This window comes from Mirounga leonina, unplaced genomic scaffold (genome assembly GCF_011800145.1).
Source record: "Mirounga leonina isolate KUSES-001 unplaced genomic scaffold, KU_Mleo_1.0 Mir_125, whole genome shotgun sequence".
In the NCBI taxonomy this organism is placed as follows: domain Eukaryota; kingdom Metazoa; phylum Chordata; class Mammalia; order Carnivora; family Phocidae; genus Mirounga; species Mirounga leonina.
Genome location: NW_023270305.1, coordinates 41,224,349 through 41,245,941, shown reverse-complemented (window position 1 = coordinate 41,245,941; position 21,593 = coordinate 41,224,349). Strand labels below are relative to the sequence as shown.

The 21,593-nt window shown below is 48.0% G+C and overlaps 1 protein-coding gene across 1 annotated transcript in view; it reads right to left on the bottom strand.

The window, feature by feature from the left end:
- The window catches only part of SLC4A5 (solute carrier family 4 member 5), a 106,599-nt gene that overhangs the window by 48,000 nt on the left and 37,006 nt on the right, over positions 1-21,593 (bottom strand). The window contains exon 6 of the mRNA XM_035001273.1: positions 14,781-14,910. Coding sequence (XP_034857164.1) covers positions 14,781-14,910 — 130 coding nt within the window. The remainder of the gene's footprint in view (positions 1-14,780; positions 14,911-21,593) is intronic.

Below are 21,593 nucleotides of genomic sequence, written 5' to 3'. Positions count from 1 at the left end.
GACTCTTTGCTACTCTACAGCCTTGCCCTATCCACCCAAAAGTGTGATGTATCTCAGTGCACGGGGCCACTTGGGTTGACTGCTCTCTACACTGTCTCATAAACATCCTGGGTGGACATTCTCGGGCAGCTCTCTGCCATGACATCTGTTCTTCAGTTTTCTGCCTATACACATGTAACTCTACCCAGAAGGAGTGGGTGAGAGCACACCTTCTCTTTGAAACATCCTCTATTAACTCCAGATAGCAAGGACAATCAGTTCTCTCTGCCTCCCAGAACTTCAACTATTTGTACTGTTAGGTCACCCCAAAACATTAGCTCTACATACAAACAGACAAGGACATCAATCTACCTGAGCATAGTCTGCAGAAAAGCCAAGTTACCTATTTTCAAGTTCAGGGCAATATCAGAGCTAGTCTCCTACTACCAGCATCCCTGGAGAACTTGATTTCAAAAAATTCCAGGATACTCAACAACTTTACTAGGAACAGCTCTCCAGGTCCTCCTTGCAACTATTTTGGGAATCCAGATGTTGGAACAGTGAGCCTGTGCCCTGAAACTTAATTTTGTGTTTTTAATGGCAACTACTAGACATTGAGCTCACTTTTACCTTGAGTGGAACATGGAAACATGGAGGACCCAAGATGTGCAGCAATGGTTTTCAACTTTGGCTGCCGATTAGAATTGCCTGGAGAGATTTTGTAAAACATGAATGCCTGGATGGTCATCCCTTCTGGAGGGTGGCCTGGCCATAAAAGTTCCCAGTTTGTGTGACTGTGCCCTGAGGGTTGAGGAGCCCTTGCTCTTGAATCATATAGAACTGTGTCACTCAGGGATAGTTGGACTTGTCTGGGATCCCAATGCAGATAAGCAGCTCTGTGCACACGGGTCTCACTCTCCTTGAACCAGAGGAAACATGGCTTTGAGGACACCAGCTGAAAGAGCAGAACCATATCTCCACAGTCTCCTTCCTAACATGGCCATTTTTTGGTTTTGTATCTTTGATTTTTATAATTGGAGTACATACTCTATACCAGAGTGTCTCACTAGAACTTCAATGTACATACAAATAATGTGGAGATATTGTTAAAATATAGATTCTGATTCAGCCGGTCTGGGGTGGGATCCCAGATTCTGCATTTCTAACAAGCTCCCAGCTTTTGAGGGTCATGGATCTATACAGTGAAATGTCCTCTTTTGTCTGTTTTCCAGATCTGACCCCTTCACTCTCTACTGCCCAGCAAGAGGGTCACTTCCTCTCAAACCTCTCCCAGTCATTCTGTTTATTTCTCCAATAGTAAACACTGAGGACAGGATTCTCAAACTTAAGCACACATCAGTATCACTGGAAGGCTTAGGAAAATACAGATTACCAGGTCTCACTCCAGAGTTTCTGATTTCATACGTCTCAGGTAGAGGGGAAGGAGCATCAAGAATCTGGACATTTCTTTCTTTTTTTTAAGATTTTATTTATTTATTTGAGAGAGAGAATGAGAGAGAGAGAGCATGAGAAGGGGGAGGGTCAGAGGGAGAGGCAGACTCCCCGCTGAGCAGGGATCCCGATGCGAGACTCAATCCTGGGACTCCAGGATCATGACCTGAGCCGAAGGCAGTCGCTTAACCAATTGAGCCACCCTGGTGCCCCAAGAATCTGGACATTTCTAACAAGTTCCTGGGTGATGCTGATGCTGATGCTGTGATCTAGGGACAGCACTTTAAGAACCCCTATCCTAGGATAATGATTCTTAAACTGGGTTGCACAGAAAAATGCCTCAGATGCTTTTAAAGCCTTGATGTCTAGGTCTACTATCCTAGACCAATTTACATCAGAATACCTGAGTATTCGAGGGGTGGGGGGCACCTGGGTGGCTCAGTCGGTTAAGCATCTGCCTTTGGCTCAGGTCAGTATCCCAGGGGCTCAGGTCAAGATCCCAGCGTCCTGGGATCAAGCCCTGAATCATTAACTCCAGATAGCAAGGACAATCAGTTCTCTCTGCCTCCCAGAACTTTAACTGCTCAGCAGGAGCCTGCTTGTCCCTCTCCCTCTGCTGCTCCCCATGCTTGTGTGCTCTCTCTCTCTGCCAAATAAATAAATAAATACGATCTTCAGAATACCTGAGTGGGACCTAGGCAACTCTGCTATAGACAGTTCTAGGTAAAGTTCTTGACTTCTGGGGCTCAGAGGCTAAAATAAACAATTAATTGTAGTCAATCATGTTTCCTGGTTATTCGGATATATACCTGCTTCCCCAAATAGACATCAAGCTTCTTGAGGACAGGGATCACTGTTTCCTCACTGGTGTCCCCTTACCATCATTAAATGCTTGCTCCCTCCTGCTTGAGAGTAGTGAGGTCTTATCGATCATTTTGGGAGAAGTCTAGCTAGGAGGAAATGACTGGGGAAAAGAGACAATGGTGGGGCTTAAGTGTGTTTAAAAATACTGAGAACAATCTAAGCAATGACCATCAGAGTCTAGGACCATCACAGACACACATAAAAATCGGTGGGGCTGGAAGGGCCTCCTGATAGAAGCAGATACTGCCCTCTGTGAAATAGTCTTCTGAAAAAGGCAGAAAGGAATCAGACAAGCCTGGACCCCACCATCACTTTATGAGAAATATAGATGTTAAACCCCATCAGAGAGACACAACGCAATCCAGAAGGTGCAAAACCTATAGGACGAATGATGCTGTTTCTTTAGCAGTAACAACAACTGTGAGAGAAAAATAGAGGAGGAACCTGTAGAGTAAAAATGACTTCAGAGACCTAGCTCCCAAATGCAGTATATGGACCAATTTTATACATATATAAGCCACCTGAGCCACCCAGGCGCCTCTGGACCAATTATATTTTTAAAAATAGATGATCTGGGAAATATAGACACTGTCTAGATAATTCCATGAAAATAAAGAATTAGGGACACCAGGTGGCTCAGTTGGTTAAGCGTCTAACTCTTGATTTCAGCTCAGGTCGTGATCTTGGGCTCCTGGGGTTGAGCCCCGTGTTGGGCTCCGTGCTGGGCATGGAGCCTGATTAAGATTCTCTCCCTTCTTCTCTCTCTGCCCCTCTCCCACAAAAAAATAAAAAAACTTTAAAAATGAAGAATTAGTGTCATTTTTTAAAAAGATGTGACAGTGGTATTATGGTTGAAATAATACCCAAATATTTGAAAACAGGGTCTTGAAGATGGTCTGTGGATCAAGATCCATAGTCACAGCAGCATTATTCACAATAGCTAAAATGTGGAAGCAACCAAGTGTGTGCCAATGGATGAATGGATAAGCAAAACGTGTTATATGCATACAATGGACTATTACTGAGCCTTAAAAAGGAAGGAAATTCTGGCATATCCTACAACACAGATGAACCTAGAGGACATTATGCAAAGTGAAATAAGCTAGTCATGAAAAGACAAATACGATATGGTTCCACTCCTATGAGGTATTTAGAGTCATCAAAATCATAGAGACAGAAGGTAGCATGTGGTTTCCAGGGGCTGGAGGGGGGGGAGAAAGGAGAGTTATTGTTTCATGGGTACTGGGTTTCAGTTTTAGAAGTTGAAAGAGCTATGAGGATGAATGGTGGTGATGGCTGTACGGCATTTTGAATGTATTTAAAATCACTGCACTGCATGCTTAAAAAATAGCTAAGATGGTAAGCATTATGTTAAGTATATTTTACCACAATAAAAAAATAGGAAAGGAAGGAAGAAAGAGGCCTTATCTTTTAGAAGCACACATTGAAATATTTGCAGATGGAATGGTATATGTCTGGGATTCGTGTCAACGTGATCCAGTGTGTGGGGGGGGGCCAATCCGAAACCCTGGAGTGAGACCTGGCAAGCAGGGGATAGAGACACAAGACTGGCCGTGAGTTAGCTGGTAACCATTGAACCTGGGTGATGGGTACATGGGGATTCATTCTACCACATACTACTTTTAAATTTAAATTTTCCATAATAAAATGTGTATCCACTTTTCAGAAGGAATAAAGGCATGGGCTCTTTAAAAGGAATTTGACCAGAGCCTGGCTTAAAAACTCTCTCGGAAGCCTGATAAAGTGGTTAATGTGTAATCCCAACGAACTCATTGCGAAGTGACCTTTGTGCCATGGTTGGCTTCAGAAAGTGGGGAATTAGACTTGGAGAAGGAGGTCAAGTGGAAAGAAAATCTTCGGGCTGGAAAAGAACTCACAGGGATTTTGTCCAGACTGGGGGGTGGGCACCAGCTGCCCCTCTTGTGGCTGGGGTGGAGCCGAACAGAACCTTGAAGAGTCACATGTCCCAGAAAGCAGTTCCCTGTCACGCAAAGAGGGTCTGGAACAGAGGCCTTTTCTGTGACTTGTAACTCGGCCACAGATACAATTAGAGAAGCTACTGTTTGGTTAATACCTAGAGTGGTAGAAAGTGTCACGGGGGCAAGCTCCCAAGTACAGCCAAGGCTTTCCAACACTTAAACCCGGGATGTGAGAAGAAGAGGGGGTTCTCCTTTTAGGCCCTGGAAAGAGCTGAAAACCAGGTGACCTGAATTCTAGCTCTATCCTCAGACAGAGACTTAAATTTTAACCCCGCTCACCCTACCCTAGTCCCTCTTCACCTCAGCTGCATTACTGTCATCTGGGAGCTTGTGACAAATTCCAACACCTGGGGCTGAACCCCAGAGTAATGACATTAGAATCTCGGGGGCCTGAGAATCGGACATCAGTACTTTTAAAAAAGGAAGACATAGGTCTTTAAGAGGACAAGGAGCAGGCCATTAGGTGTGGTTGGCGAAGAGTAAAATCTGGAGAATATAGACAGACTTTTTGATTGGAGTGGAGATCCTTTCTTTCTGTGCTTATTTTACATATCATTATCATTAGATTATGTCCTGGTTAATTTGTAAAAATTCCCCTAGAACATCCTAAATATAAAGATTTAAAAAATGTAGGGGCACCTGGCTGGCTCAGTCAGAAGAGCATGCGACTCTTGATCTCGGGGCCATGAGTTTGAGCCCCACGTGGAGTATAGAGATTACTTAAAGAAACTAAAAACTTCAGTAAAAAATAAAGATTAAAAAAAGTAATTTCCTATAGAATGCAACCTTTAATGTTAAGGTTATGTTGCCTCTAAACATTTGTTGTAAGACTTCTATTTGTGTGAATTTATCGCTTAGATGAAGCTACGTTTACTCACCTACAAGTTGAGAAGTACACACTACACTGTGGTAATTCTCCATCTACATGGCCTCACTGACTTTATTCTGTACCTCTCCCCTCCCTACCCCATCACCCAAAGACTTGACTTCCATGTATCAGTTACAAAGCATCAAGACATGGTATTTCAGCTTGCTGCCTGGGGCCAGCTGGTAATAAATTTTGTGACTTTAACAGATTCATTTCTTAAAAGTAACGTGAATGTGAGCTTTCCCCCATCATCCAGCTATTTAACTCCGCTTTGAGTCATATCAACACCCTGAATTTTCCAGCAGAAACCAGAGGCCAGTGTTAATTCTCTTATGGGCCAATAAAGAATTTTCCTGGAGATGTCTGAGATATCATTAGATATTCCCTACTTTCAGTCTTTGAAAGAGGAACCAAGAGATGATATTTGGAAGAAAAGTTTTTCAAAAGGGCAACTCCTAAGCAAATTCTTGCCCAATCCTACAATTTATTTGGCAGATTTTTACTATATAATAAGTGTGTGCATTAAAATATATATGTGAAACAATACATAAAGTTATTTCTACAACTGATTAAAATTGCACATGGTTATATGTTCACAAACCAAACTTGACAGTGAATTTGAAAGACTATAAAGTATAGAAGACTGAATGGGCAGGCATGGGTCAAGGGTCAACATGTATATATAGAAGTTTAGAAGGTACCAGAAGGAGAAAAGCCTCATGGGTCTCCTAGGGTATCTACCCCAGACCAGACCCAGAAATTGGTCTTTTTATCGTCCCAGAGATGATTAGGTGCAAGGATACTGACTAATGTTAACCAAGTTCACAAGGATTGATGTATAAACCCAAATTTACAATGAGCTTTCCAACAGTTATGGAGTTAGTTGCTGTCATCTTGCAGTCTTTGCTTTCTCTCCTTATAGGCAGATGCATGAGGAAAGTCCAATTATCATCAGAAAGATATAGAATCAGAATTGAGGCTAAGTGACTCAAATGTTTAAAAGACAGGATAAAATGTCTGGAATCTTCCATCTCTGCAAATGAGATTTGTCTGGGACTGGGACCAGACAAGCGGGCACCTCTGTAGTAGACTGTTCTGGAGTGAACCCCACATGCTTCCATGGCTGACTAACTCCCTGTGATTGAGTCTTTCCTTTTGCTAGCACAGGAGTCTCCTCTAAGGGCCTTTGGTTATGCAGTGCAATTTGGGCGTTACTGGAGAACCACTTCTCAGAAAGTACACCCAGTGGTTAGCTGGCAGGGATGCGGCAGAGGTGTGTTATTCCAGGAGCTGTGGTAATGCAATGGGGGTGGGCACTCTGCCCCCAAGGTCATGCATTTGGTGAAGGGTCTGTCCTGCTGCATATCATGTCTTCATTCAGGGGTAAGGTGGAGTCCACAGCTAAGTGAATGCCATCAGACACAGCTACTGGCAAATTCCTACCTGGTTCCTTCAGGGAAAGGCTTCTGGAGCCAAATCTCTCTGGAGGCCACTTGTCTGTGTGTTTCTGTAATGACTTCCAAAGGGCTGTCATTTACCGGCTTGTCAGTGTCCCTCAGAGTCTGCTGGCTCCTGCTCCTCCCTGCCTCTCAGGAAAGGCACTCTTCTCTACCTGGGTGCTCTCTCTCCCATCTCTGCTATTCAGGCCCTAGTTCAAAGGTCACTTCATCTGTGCAAAGCCCCCCCAGGGACCAAGCTTGAAGAGAATGCTCCTTCCTCTGACTCCCATCCCATCCTGCACCATTTATCACATGGCACTTAATAGAACAACAGTGGCTAGAGCTTACTGAGCACATACGATGTGCCAGATGCTATACCAAGAACTTTACATGTATTATCTTACTTAATCCTCAAATCACCCCCTTGAGGAAGGTCTGTTACTATTCTCATTGTCCAGGTTAGGAGGCCAGAGACTCAGAGGACAAGGAACCTGCTCGAGGTCATGCAGCTTATAAGAGACTGGGTTTGCGGGTGAGTCTTTTGACTCCAGAGCTCTGTTCTCTCCACTTCACAGTACGCCCCTGGGTTTTAGTTATCTGTGTCTATGAGCCCATGCCTGTCTTTTACACTAGATCGGGGGTTGAAAAACCACATCTTATGTTTTAAAGTGGTGGAGATAGATCAATATTAATCATTGATGAAACTGGGTAATAGGGATGCCTGGGTGGCTCAGTAGGTTAAGCGTCTGCCTTTAGCTCAGGTCATGATCCCACAGTCCTGGGTTCAAGCCCTGCATTGGGCTCCTTGCTCAGCAGGGAGCCTGCTTCTCCCTCTGCCTGCCGCTCCCCCTGCTTGTGCGCGTTCTCGCTCTCTCTGACAAATAAATAAATAAAATCTTAAAAAACAACAACAACTGGGTAATAGATACATGGGGGCTCATTATACTGTTCTACTTTTTGTGTTTGAAACTTTCCATAATAACAAATTATAGATAGATACTATTTAGATATTTAAAAGTTAAAAAAAATATAAATATATATTAATTTGGATTTAGACAAATATAAATATATAAATATATATATATATGTATGTATGAATCAACTGGCGTCTTGGCAGGCAAGGTGGTCTGATGATGGGCTTTCTTCCCTCCTGACAACTGCATCTGAGGGAGCCACCCAAGGATGTCCTTGGTTGCGGATAGGTGATCCTTCCTGCAGACCAGCCTCTAGGGGTTCTGAGGAACTGCCAGCCAATCAAGCCACATCCCAGCAGCGTTCTGCTCTCCCCTCACCTAGCTAGCCTTGCTATCCCACTCACTGGCCAGCTAATCCTACCTATCTTACAGACCTGAGTCCACCAGGTGATGGCGTTGTATCACCACCTGGTCGTCCCCACGGGGCGGACTGGTGCTTCCCCAATCTGATGGCAGGTGCTTTGAAGGCGGCCCCTCCTGGCGTGTTAGGTCTCAGGCAGCCCCCACCCTGAGCTGTGCTGACTAGAAGTGATCACGAAACCCCTGGGGGACACCTGGCTCAGCGCCCCCGTTCTGTATTTACACAGCTCACAGGTGAGAGTGCTGGCTGCAACCAGGGCCTCAGAGGCCTAGGGGAACGTTGCCTACTTCTACCTGGGCCTTGATCCAAGTTCTGATTCGTGTCAAATCCCTTTTTCCCCACTTACCCGGCATAAGTGTCAGGTATCAGTGTTGGACTAGTGGAAGGAGAGGGAAGCACCATGTTAGCTACTGGATGTGAAAGCAGCTTGATAAAGACCGTGTGACTATTCAGACCAGGAAATAAGCATCTAGTCAAAGTCAATAACCTTAAAAACTTTCATCTGACCACAAATCTCCATACATGGCTCCACTGCAGTCAAACAGGAGGCCCCAGGCCCGCAGCTGCTCACCTGCCTCAGGACCACCTGGCTACCTACAGCTCCCGCAGTCCGCTCTTCTGCATCCCCCTCTCCTCCAACAATCACCAGCCCTCTCCACTCCTGGTAGGAGCCCCCAAGCCTCGCTGCAGCTGCCCTGCCCTCTGCTCCTTCCTTCAGGCCTGTCACACAGAAGGGGTGGGGCCTTCCTAGCCCGCCAGCAGCTCCTCTCTGACTCATGCATCTTTACACCACTCTCCTTCATCTGGCTCCTTTCCATCAGCATTCAGTATGCTCAGATCTCTCATTCTCACAAAGAACAAGAGCCTCCCTTGAGAGACCAAGCTCACTGCCACCTTTCACAGACAAGCATCTTGAAAGAACCGTTCCACTGAACCCACCCTCGTCATCCTGACTCTCTTCTCCACCCTCTGCCCCATGCCACCCCTGAGACTGCTCTCGTCTCTCCATCCTATGGATACTTCTCTGTTCCTCCCCCACTCGGTGGCTGTTCCTTCCATCTTGAATGTCTCCCTGCCCCTGGTTTCCAGGACACAGCACTCCTCTTGTTCCCTTCCTACCTCTCTGGTGGCACCTTCTCAGTCTCCGTGGCAGGTTCCACTCCCTCTGCCCACCCCTCAAATGTTAGTGACCTGGGGGTTCTGCCCTGGGAACTCTCTCACTTCACAGATCTCAGGGGCAAACTTACCCTCTTCTATGGGTTTGGTTCCCATCTAGATGCTGAGCACTGACAAATCTAGGCTTCTCCACGGAGCTCTAGACCTCTGTACCTACACGGTGCTGCTGGACACCTCCATTTGCAGTTTCCCCAAACAGAACATGTCCCAGAGGGAACTCATCATCAGCGTCCATCAGAACAAAACAAGATGCCCAACACAACAAGAACTTGCTATTCCTCTTGTGTTTCCTAAATTGCTACCACAAGTTACCCGCTTCCTCAAGCGGGAAAGCTGGGAATCTCCCTGACTATCCTGGTCCCCAACATGCCACCTGTCACTAAGTCCTGTCAATTCTTCCTGTTAAGACAGGTCTCACATCCTGTAAAAGGAGTGGTGGCTGCCAGGGATTATGGAAGACAGTGATATGAATAAGCAGAGCACAGAAGATTTTTAGGGCAGTAAAACTACTGGGTAGGATACTATAATGGTGGATACATGTCCTTACACATTTGTCCAAACCCATAGGAGGTCCAACACCAAGAGTGAACCCTCATGTAAACTCTGGGCTCTAGGTGATGATGTGGCAATGTAGGCTCATCAACAGTGACAGTGACAGATGGACCACGCTCATGGAGGATGTCAGCCATGGGGGAGGCTCTGCATGTTCAGGGGCAGGGGGCAAATGGGAACTCTGCACCTTCTGCTCACTTTTGTTGTGAATCTAAAACTGCTCTAAAAAAGAAAGTATATTTAAAAGGAATACATATATTAACACACACACACATAAAACACACACACACATATATATATGAAATTATATGCTTGAAAAAATAGGTCTCAAATCCACCCCTTCTCTCTGTTCCCACTGCCAACTTCTTGGTTCAGGGTCCCAACTTTCACCGAGACCAGCCTCCTAACAGGCCCAGTCTTGCCTCCTTTTAATACATTCTCCACATTGAAGCCAGAGTGGCCTCTCCCAGACAATCCTGCTCCTCCCCCCCCCCCCCCCCCCAAGTGGTCCTCTGAAGCTCCCAGCATCAAGTTCAAACTGCAAAAGATGGCCTGCGTAGGCCCTCCATGTCTGGCCCCTCACTCTGCAGCCCAGCCACAGGGCATTTCTGCCCCTTCCTCTGTGGGTCTGGTCTCCTTGTTCCCAGGGCCTCTCCCTTCCCCCTCCATACCCTCTCCTTGCTAACTCTGACCTATCTTTCAGGTCTCAGGGTGAAAACCTCTTGCTCCTGTTTGTCTTCCTTAACCCCTCTTGTCTAGGCTGGGTGCCCCCACAGTGCTTTCACAGCACCCTGTCACCAAATGCCTGTTTAACCACTTTTGTGCCCCATTCGACACAAAGCCCAAATGAGTCGGGATGGCATCTGCCATGTTCATTTTTGTACCTCCAACAGCTGGCTCAGGTTTACAGACAGTAACACTTTGTAAATCATACTTAAATGAATCATTGAGGTTTGCTGACTTCTGTGCTAAGAGCTCTCAGCTTCCTACTTGGCTTTTATCCATAGAGTTGTCCCAGGTGAGTAGTGAGATAGTGAGACCAGGGGGCTGGGGGTGCATTCTGCACTTCCCCCCCCACCCCGGACAAAGCAGGGAAATGATACTAGGAAGGCATTCTACAAGATCTTAAGTGGGAGAGTTTCAAAGCTGAGACAAAGTTCAGGCTTTCCCCTCTATCACATAGAGAGTATGCAAGCAACTCCCCATGTAAGATGCTTTTGAAAATATACTGGTCTGTTTGACCCAACTAAGCTGACCCACTTTTCCTGCCCTTCTTTCTGCCCTTTCCTGGTCATCACACAAATGTCCTAGAAGCATAGGTGTCTCATAAGAACCTCTGGAAAGTTCATTCTTTTGGTCTGCTCTGAATTGAGATCACAGGCAGCTTGGATTTGGAATTTTCTCTAAGAACTCTTGGAAGGCTCTAAGCTCTGGCTATGTCTGAGTAACCGCAAAGGGCCCTCCACACTTGGGTGGGTTCCAGCCCAGATCATTCTTCTCTTCCTGTCCTTGCAGCCAGGCCAACTTGGGCCGAGAGAGGACAGTATTCTGGGTAAATTGTTTGCTGGTAGTGAGGGGGTTGTGTGCCCCCACCCACCTGATCCAGCCCTCCCTTCAGGCAAGGTCAGTATCAGCAAATAGCCAGCTGCATTTTCCTCCCGGGAATGCTAAAGAGATCGAGTTAGTAAAAATCTATCTTATTAACAGCCTGACCTACCAGCATTGATCACACTAGAAGTCACCCCCCCTCCCCTGCTCCACCGCACACAAAGTCCCCATCATGCGCACAGAGCAAGGCTTCAGTGGAGCTCTAAAAGCCATTTAAATCTGTTCAGGGGTGACTCCTTCTTCAAGGGCTCAAAACATCCCCCAAACTAATAACCCCTGACAAAGCACCACCAGGGAAAATTCCTTGCGGATTTGAGATTTTCACTCTTAATCTCCTAACTCAATAAAGCAAACACTCCTGCAGCAAATTAAATACTTTTATTAAAGGGTCCCCTCCATTCCCTTTGATGTGGGTGTAGGCCTGCAACCCTCCCAGGGCCTGAGTGTCTGTGTGAGGGGTTGTCCACCCTCCACACCACCATCATTTTCTCCTATTACCCCAAGGAGGCCAGAACCCACTAGGATTTGCAGATTCTTGGATTCTGGAAACTTCTAAGACCTCTGGCTTCCCGGAGTAGATCTCACAGCCTGTCAGCTGAGGGAAATGCTTCCCATTCTTTTGTAGGGGTGTGGCCTGGCCCCAAGCACCTCTACTGTTGAATTTGCCTGGAGGAGTCTCCAGCACAGCTATCCAGGCCAAGGTAGACTTGTTGGCCAATGGTCAAGCCCTTTCTCTGACCTTTCTACAGGCTTGCTGGTCAAACCTCCAACAGTGAGCTGGAAACCTGATGCTGTTAGCTGGACAAAAGATTAAAGGAAGCTAAGTAGAGAAAGGGGACTTGAGGTAGGGAGGCCTGAGCTCCTCTCCTCCCACTGTTTCCTGCCCCCAAGTTGGCCTCCAAGCTGCTTCTCCCTCACATCTGCCTGGAATTGGGTTCAGTGATTTTAACTTCTTCTAGTCATCATTTTTTTTTAAAGATTTTATTTATTTATTTATTTATTTATTTATTTATTTGTCAGAGAGAGAAAGAGAGAGAGAGCACAAGCAGGGGGAGCGGCAGACAGAGGGAGAAGCAGGCTCCCCGCTAAGCAGGGAGCCTGATGCGGAGCTCAGTCCCAGGACCCCGGGATCATGACCTGAGCTGAAGGCAGACGCTTACCCGACTGAGCCACCCAGGCGTCCCTAGCCATCACTTTCCTCTCACTATTGGTTTGAGGTCCACTCAGGACCCTTCCAGGGTCACCTCAGATTATGTCCTCAGAAAGCCTACCTTGCAGGGAAACCTACCAGCTTGCAGATGGTAACTGTCAGATCAGACCCTTTTCTATTTCAGGAGGAGCCTCCTTCTAGAAATATTATCTCATACAGTTTATCAGTTTCATTACAGGGTCTAGAGTGCAGAAGCCTCAATGGATCCATTCTGAGAGAGACCAGAAACAATATTTTGTCTGTGGTGACAGACAATCAGGTCTCTGAGCGCCCTGAGGCATTCTTAGCAAGGGCTCTGTGGGCATGCATGATAGGCTCTCACAGAAGGTCTGGTCCTGGCATTTGTTGCCAGGGGTTATGGATGCAGCACTTGCCCAGTGGAGAGAACACTCTCTTCTTACTGGGTCTCTGAGAAGGCCCTTCTCAACATTCCTTCTATTTCCCCGCCTTGGACAAGAAAGGGAGGGGAAGCACCAGCTCCTCAGAGGAATTAAGCCACCATAACCCAGACTGGGCTCTATTTAAAATGTCCTACCCTCTCTTCTCAGCCCTGAATAGATGCCCTGGTCTCTGTGGCTGTCTCTATTTCTCATCCCAGTGGAATTGCCTTCAGACTCTATTTCCATGGGAACCCAAACTGAGTCCCTGCAAGTTTGAGGAAGGGGAGGGAAGGAGCTGAGAAAATGGAGAAAGCACGACAAAGTGCATAAGCCCTCAAGCTAGGGTCAGACAGGCCTGGGCTAGAACCCAGACTCAGCAGCCTGTACACTCTGACCCTTGTAAGCTATTTCCCCCTCTAAACCTCAGTATCCTCATCTATAAAATGGGGATAATAATAGCTCCCACCTCCTCAGGGTCATTGTGCAGCTTGCCTGAGATAAGCCTGTAAATTATTTAGCATATAGTAAGGGCTCACTGAATGGCTGGTAAATAGAGGCTCAAGGGCTTCCATACAGGGATTGGGGCAGGCCATGAGGCTAGAATTCATTCCTTCCTGGAAGCCTGCAGGGATTTGGTAGTCCACCCAGGGGCCTTTCTTCCAGGAGAGATTAGAAGGGGGAGGTTTGGGGATGTCCAAACCTGCTCTTCCTCGCTCTACAGAGCAACTGCCCAGGTGAGTGAGGTTGGTGGGTGAGGGAGGAGCCCAGGCCATGGGTGGAGCAGCTGCAAGGATCTGGGCATCCTGGTGGCCCCCTAGGCAGAGCCAGTCCCGGATACAGGTAGCAGTTAGTCCAGGCATTCTCAACTGGGGCAACAGCAGCCCCAAAGGGGTCTTGGGGGTTGCAAAAAGTTTTAGATATTACCATGGTTTATGGCATCCCAAAGTTCAAGCCAACCTGACAGAATCATGTTCTTTAGTATTTAATTCCTCTAATTAGAAATAAATTAAATCAAATACTAATTTATATAAAGTTAATTTAAATTAAAATTTCTTGGGGGTGGGGGCACACTTTAAAAAAAAACAAACAAAACTGGTTGAGAAACATTGGTATAGCCCACTTTTTGGACTTTCTCAACCTCCTTCCCAGGGTCCCTCCTCTCTCACCAGCCCTTCTTGCTGCCTCCTACCATAGCCTACCTTTTCCTTAGACTCTTGGCAGCATTTGGTGTTGCTGACCAGTCCAGTTCGGTTAGAAGGCCACCCTGTCCCAGGTACTGGGTATGGCCAGCACTACTCCTTACTACAATCCTCCCTTGGCTCCATGTCTTTACCACATGGTTCCCCAACAGCCCTCTGACTCTTCTCCTTCTACTGCCCCTATATACACAGTTCCTCTGTCCCCCACATGTGCCTCTAGAGCTCCATTCTGCTTGTCCCACCCCAAACTCTGCTGAGTCTCTTTTCTTCAGAGGCCCACTGGACCACTCCACCTGATTTTTCATGACATACATTTTCCTTCCTCCGGGAAGCCCTTCCTGCCTACCCTAGCCCCCTTGGTGCTTTCCCTTCTCGTATGGCATTTAGTTTGAACCATTTGACAAGAAAGTATATATGTCCTTGTATTATTCTCTCACGGCCTCATGGGTATCTGTACTACCTTCCCACGTGGATTTTAATTTGAGAATAAAGACAAAGTGGTAAGTGTCTGTTTGCTCCTTAGTATCCAGCCCAGTTCTAGACACCAAGCCAGGCAGATGTGGAGGTCTTTAGGGGCCAGGGAGTGTCCCAGCAGAACGCAATGTGCAAGATGCCACTGGTCAATGGTCCTTCCCACCAGGAGAGTCAGCTCAGCCTGGGCCCCAGGCAGATTGCAGTGGGAAGCCACCTTCTCCCTTCCCCTGGGACTCTGCCTCACCTGGCTGACTCTTTCCACTCCATCTGGTCTCCGTCGTGCTGCAGGGTGTCCATCTCTGTGAAGAGGGTGGGGTTGGGAGCCTCATCTTCCTCCCCCAGGATGTCCTGGAGCTGCTCAGCAGCTGGAGACCCTGCAAAAAGAGGGCAGCAGGGTCTGCTGAATGGCCTGGGGGAAGCTAAGGGCTGCATGGCCAACTGAAATGGGGCAGGAGCCAAGCTCAAGGGACAAGTATCTCCTAATTTAGTAAAACTAAGTCCAGCTTCTGGGTGAAGCTAGACTCACACCTCTGTGGGTTGGATGTGGGTGAGATATTCTTAGAGATAAAGGGGACGACAGGATTTAGTCTGCATTCAGACTCCAGGGTCTTGCAGCTGACAAGGAAGGAGGTTAGAAAATGGCCACAGCTGGGCAGCAGCAAGAATGGGAAACAGAAAAGCGAGGAGTGAGAAGAACTCTGACCCAACTTCAGCATAACAAACCCAGAGGGACCCTTTTTCCCACTGGGCCCCAAACCAGTCAACTCCCAGTGCTGGCCTTGAAGGGGCGGTCAGCCTGTGAAAGGAGGTGCTTGTACTACTGTGCCTTGGGAGCCCACCTTCTTCATGGGCACAGGACAACCTATTCCTGAGCTCCCACTCTGCTTCCCAGTTGCCCACTGCATGTCACCTCCCGGCTGTCTCTGAGGCACCTCAAGTCAGCATTCCAATACTGAACATGTGCCCTTCCCCAAACATGCTTCCCCTTCCTGCCTCCCTTCCTTCCTTTTTTTTTAAGATGTTATTTATTTATTTGACAGAGAGAGAGCACAAGCAGGGGAGCAGCAGACAGAGGGAGAGGGAGAAGCAGGCTTCCCTACTGAGCAGACAGCCTGGTGCGGGACTCCATCCCAGGACCCTGGGATCATGACCTGAGCTGAAGGCAGATGCTTAACCGACTGAGCCAGCCAGGTGTCCCTTTCCTTTCCTTTCTCTTACTCAGTATTTCATGAAAGTCTACTGTGTGCCAGGCATTGTTCCAGGTGTCAGAAAACAAAGCTGGGATGAAGGCCCATATATCCCTGCTCTCTTGACTGTCTGTTGTAGTGGCAGAAACAGACCAAAAACAGGTAAATAAAAGCATAAATGATCATTTCAGGTAGTGATAAGCGTTCTGGGGAAAAAAAAAAAAGATGAAATAAAGCAACAGGAGAACGACATTAGAGAGCTTGGTTAAGAAAGACCCCTCTGAGGCGTGTCTGAACTGTGACTTGGAAGAAGAGAACGAGCCACTCGTACATCTCTGGACAAAGAGTGCTCCACGCGTTTCAAAGACCCTGAAGTGAGAATGTGCTGGCCATTGTGTCTACAGCATGGTAAGCCAGAGAGAGGCAGGGCATGAGGTGGAAAGCCTTGGTCAAAGGCATGGCTGTCCACCCAACTGTACAGCCTAGACAGCCTGCAGTCATCTTCACCTCAACCACTTCTCTCACTTCCACCCCCCTATTGAAAGTTGTCGAGAATACGTCCCTCTTCACCAATCCCTCTGCCCCTGCCCTGGTTCAGTCTCTCATTGATTGTCTCCTGGGCTTCACCCAGTCTTCCCCTTCCTCCAAGCCCCTCTGCCCCCTCAATTTATCATCCCCACTGGCCCTCACTTATTTCTCCATAGATTCCCAGTGGTCAATAATTCCAACTACTTTGTCATCATGCTCTCCCCCCTATTCCTTGACTTCTCGGTAAAACCAGGCAGCCAATGGCCAAACAAGAATTCACTGGCCCAGTCTTCACCTCTGCAGGAGTGTATACAGTGGTATGGTGGAGACAAGGCACACAATGGGCTTGCAATCCAGCTAGACATGGGTATGAATCCAAGAGTTGCCACTTGCTTATCGGTGTTCAGTCTGAGTAAGCAGGATTGTTGGGAGGAACAAGGAGATAAGTCAGATAAGGAGAGTAAGACACATGTAACAGGTGCTAATCCCCTTCACCACCAACTGCAACACCCAGGCTCTTGAGCCCTACTGGAGAAAACCATCCACATGTGCAAATGGAGGGTTTCCACCCTCAGCAGGTCTCAGAAGTGCAGCCACCTCCCACTCATCCTTGTCAGCACCGTGTCGCATGTCCCTTCATGCCATTCCTAACCATTGCTCCTCTCTTCGAGCCTCTTGATCCATCTCCTACCCACCTCACCAAGGAAATAAAGGCCTCCAGACGTAAAATCCATCGCTGTCTCCCTTCTTACCACTGTACCCTTACCACTTACCACTTTGTACCCTTACCACTTTGTAGTCCATTTTTGAACAAAGGAGTCCTTCCTCCAGCTTAACCTCTGGCCCCATTTATTTTCTGCTGGGTCCTTATTTTTTCAACTAGCCTTTCCTTACCTTGGTCTTCAACTTCTTCTCTCCACTCTTTTTCTCCCAGCCTATAAACAGTCTTTCCTACCCTAGAACACTCTCCCCGACCCTGCCTTCCCTTCCAAGCTCTCCTGCTCTCCTTTCCCTCCAACAGCAAGTGGTCTCCCCTTCCTCCTTACCCAATCACTTTCCAACCTGCTGCAACTGGTTCAGCCCCCCCCTCTCTAAGGGACAGAGATTTCAAACTAGCAGCTCAAAGATAATGTTTAATTTAGCCCTCACAGAGTATAAAAGCTTTTGAAATTGTTGCTAACATAAATAATTGTGAGATTTCATATAACAACCAGATTTCTGACTTTTCCTGAAAATTCAGATGCTCTGATGACCGTGCCTACATTCCTGCTTGGCACCAATCAACTAGGGCTGAGTGATGGCTGCTTTCTTCAGGTGGGCATGTGCATTTTTTTTTTAAAAGTCCTTTTATTTGAATATAGTTGACACACAATGTTATGGGCATATACATTTTAGTTTGCCACAGCCCCCACTGCTCCCTACTCTACCCTGCTAATCTCATTTATGTTATGCATCTGAGTTTATAACCATGCCCTGAGATCGCTTTTGTTATCTCATTCTCAAACCAGTAAGTTAATAAAACCAAGCAAATGAACAGGTCTGGCTTATCTCTTTGGGTCGTCAGTGGTGCCTGACTGCTCCCTCTGAACTAACATGGTACTCTTGGCTCTCATAACACAGTACTTTCTTGATATTTTTTTCCTATCTCTTCGAGGACTCCTCAGTATCTTTCCCTGGCCCCTCTTGCCTGTCTTACTTAAATCTTCATCTTCCCCAAGATCTCTCCTTGGCCTTCTTCTCTTTTCTCTTTCTACACTCTGTACCATCTTGTGTTCTTTTTTTTTTTTTTTAAAGATTTTATTTATTTATTTGACAGAGAGAGAGCACAAGTAGGCAGAGTGGTAGACAGAGGGAGAAGGAGAAGCAGGCTCCCTGCTGAGCAGGGAGCCCGATGCGGGGCTCGATCCCAGCACCCTGGGATCATGACCTGAGCTGAAGGCAGACACTTAATGACTGAGCCACCCAGGCGCCCCACCATCTTCTATTCTTTATGGTGTCACCTTATAGATGAGGTCACCCATGTCTCCAGACCCTGCCTGTATTGAGCATTTTCAACAGTCACCTGGATTACTCCATCTGGGAGTTCCGCAGCCTTCACAAGTCAACCTCAATATACTCAAAACGGTTTCCTTATTCCAACACCCCAACCCTGCCCTTCTCCGTTTTGAATGATAGCACTGCTAGCTACCCAGCCATCCAGATAAGAAACACTGGTCTTGGGGTGCCTGAGTGGCTCAGTCGGTTAAGCGTCTGCCTTCGGCTCAGGTCATGATCCCAGGGTCCTGGGATCAAGCCCCATGTTGGGCTTCCTGCTCAGTGGGGAGCCTGCTTCTCACTCTCCCTCTGTCTGCCACTCTCTCTCTCTGTCAAATAAATAAATAAAATCTTTAAAAAAAAAAAGAAAAGAAAAGAAACACTGGACTCACTCCTGAAGCCTCTTTCTCACCATTCATGTCCAATCAGACACTAACTTCTTTCCCTTGCTTCCTAAATACTTTTCAGCTCTCTCCTTTTTTTTTTTTCGTACCCACTGCCACCATCTTAGTTCAGGTTCTCATTATTTCCTGTTCCTATCGCTGCGAGAGCCTCCTACTGCTCCTACCACCTCTGGATGCATAATCCACCCCTACTTCCTATGTGGCAGCAAAGTTTGTTTTTAAAACATTTCAAACATGTTCACGTGACATACTCCTGGGCGTCATGGTCCTCTTTGGGCAGCACCATAAAATATTTTGCATAAGACTTAGAAATGATTTTACTAGCAGAAAATACTATTTACCTGTATATAGCTCAATCTACCTCATTTATTTAGATGAATTTTATTTCTGAATTTTTCTGTTACTTTAAACAAGTCTTTTCATTGGGTTATTGATTGCCGACACTTGCTAGCAGACATTAAAGGTAAGGAAATTTTATAGAAGAAAAACTAACAATTGAACAAATAACCATATTTTTTTTTTCTTTAGATTGGGAGAAGACTAGGACTCTGATTCTGAGAGGACACACCAATTCCCCATGGAATCAGAGCTCAAGAACGACTCTTTTAAAATGTAGATTTGATTATGTTACTCTCCAGGTGAAAAACCCTTAATAGGCTCTGTATTACCGAGAGCCCAGGTTCTATGACATGGCTCAAAACATCCCTTGTGATCTGGCCCACACCTGCCTTTTTAGGTTCTACCATGTTCCTCAGCCAGATGCCCTGGAAGCGAGTCACCCCTAACCCCAGATACCCTTGACCCTAGCCACCCCAGGCCCCAGCCACTCCCAGTGCCAGATACCTTTGAGCCCAGCTATCCCTGATCCCAGACACTCCAGACCCCAGTCCCCCCCAAACCCAGACAGCCTGGACCCCAGCTGGTTCTCTGAAGAGGGGGGCACCTCACTCCTTGGATCCTAGTGCCTACTGCTCCCTAAGTTTGGAGTTCCCCATCCCTTCAAGGCCAGACAAGAAGACAAATAGACGGAAGAATCACGGAGAGCTGAGACAGGGCAGACGGCAGGATGCCTGAAGCAGCCCTGTCTGGGGCCTTACCTGCTCCCCGGAATAGCTGAGCGCTGGGGTCTCCGGCTGGTGGCACCGCCTCGGGCCCCAGCCTGTTTTTGCTGCTGTCACCCTGGCCACTGCTTCCAAATGTCCTCTTGCCCACCGGCTCACAACAAACTCGCTGTTGTTTCCAGTTATGCACCACAGGAGGCGTGGGGAGAGGAGAGGGAGACCGAGACAGAGAGAGAGAGACAGAGACAGAGACAGAGACAGGAGAGGAAGGTGGGAAAGCCTGGGGAGGTGGCGAGAGCGGGCGGTAAGCAGGAGAAAAGAGCGATGTAGGAAGTGTGAGAGAGACTTTGTGTAAGAGAGCAAGACCGTACCGAGGGTGAATGAAAGATACTGTGAGCCTGAGAGAACTGTGTGTGTGTGTGTGTGTGTGAGAGAGAGAGAGAGAGAGAGAGAGAGAGACTGAGAGAGAGCGATGTGAGGGGCGGGGGTCCTCAAGCGCCCTGCAGAGGGAAGGGCTCAGTGGCGCCGCAGAGGCCGGGGCAGGCAGCCGGGCCTTCCCAGCAGCAGGGGCGCTGGCAGCGCGGCCTGTGAGAGCGCGGGAACTGCCCCGTCCCCTCCCCGTCCCCCTCCCCCTCCCCCAGGAGGGCTCCAGGAGAGCCCGGGCACCTCTCCTCGGGCCCCCTTATAAAGGCAGAGGGAGGCTTTGCCGGGAGACTCCCCGGGGCCTCCTTAAGAGCCGTGGCCGCAGGTGAGCTGGCTGGAGAGTGGCTGTTCTCTCAGCGGCACAGGGCCCCAGGGGAGGTGGGGCGGTTCGGGGTGGGGGCTGCCGTGGGGTCTCGCGTTCCAAAGCAACCACGCCTGGTCAGTAAAGTTCCACGCACCTGGTTTCTCCCTGTCCCCAACTCTAAACCCAAACCCCTGATCCTCTACCTCTTCGGCTACTTCCACGACAAAGTGCCAAATAGCGTCACTCAGGGGGTGTTTCCTGAGAGCCCGCAGACAGTGGGAACTGGTCACTGGAGGGCGTGAGGCGAACCCCACTGGGGAATTATTCTGCTCTGCTGAGAAACTCCTAATCTCCTGGGTTCAGTTCAACAAGCGCTTACTGAGCACGTAGAATGTGCCAAGGTTGATTAGAGGTCACTGGGAGGCTGAGGCTCCAAGAGGCGCTGAGCCCTGAATTCTCTAAGTCTCGGGGCTAGGAGGGCCTTAGCCGCTGTCGAATCCAAGCCCTTTCCTTTACAGATGAGAAACTGGAAACCCAGTTTACACCACCGAAGGCCCCACCAGGGCAGCCTAGAGGAGAGCAAAACTGGCTGACATCCTCTGACTCACACTGCCCACCCACGGCTAATCCCTACTCATCACATTTTCATACCTGAGGCTCAAGGGACAAGGATGCCCGCTTTCAAGTTGAGGAAACAGCAGCAGAAGGTCAGGGGTGTCTGTTTAGGTGCTGGGCTCCAAGCAAACACCACCACCCAGGAGTTTCTGCCATGGTGGGCTCCTCAGCAGGACAGGACGCGGAGGAGACAGGCACCTCCCAGGGTCCTAGGCTTTACAGGTCATACTGCAACGTGGCCGAAGTCAGCCCGCCGCCTCCTGAGCGCCACTGGGCAGCTACTACATGCCACACCGGGTCAGGGGCTGGGGGTGACCCCGAAACACCACAGAAACACCCAAACAGAGATCACCAAGGATGCCAGGGGATTCTCCTTATTGCTGTGGTGCTTTAAGAGCCCAGACCTGGGTTTAACAACACCTGACTCTGCTAATTACTGGCTGTAGGATGTTGGCAAAGCATGAAGCTCTTGGAGCCTTAGTTTCCCCCTCTATAAAGTGG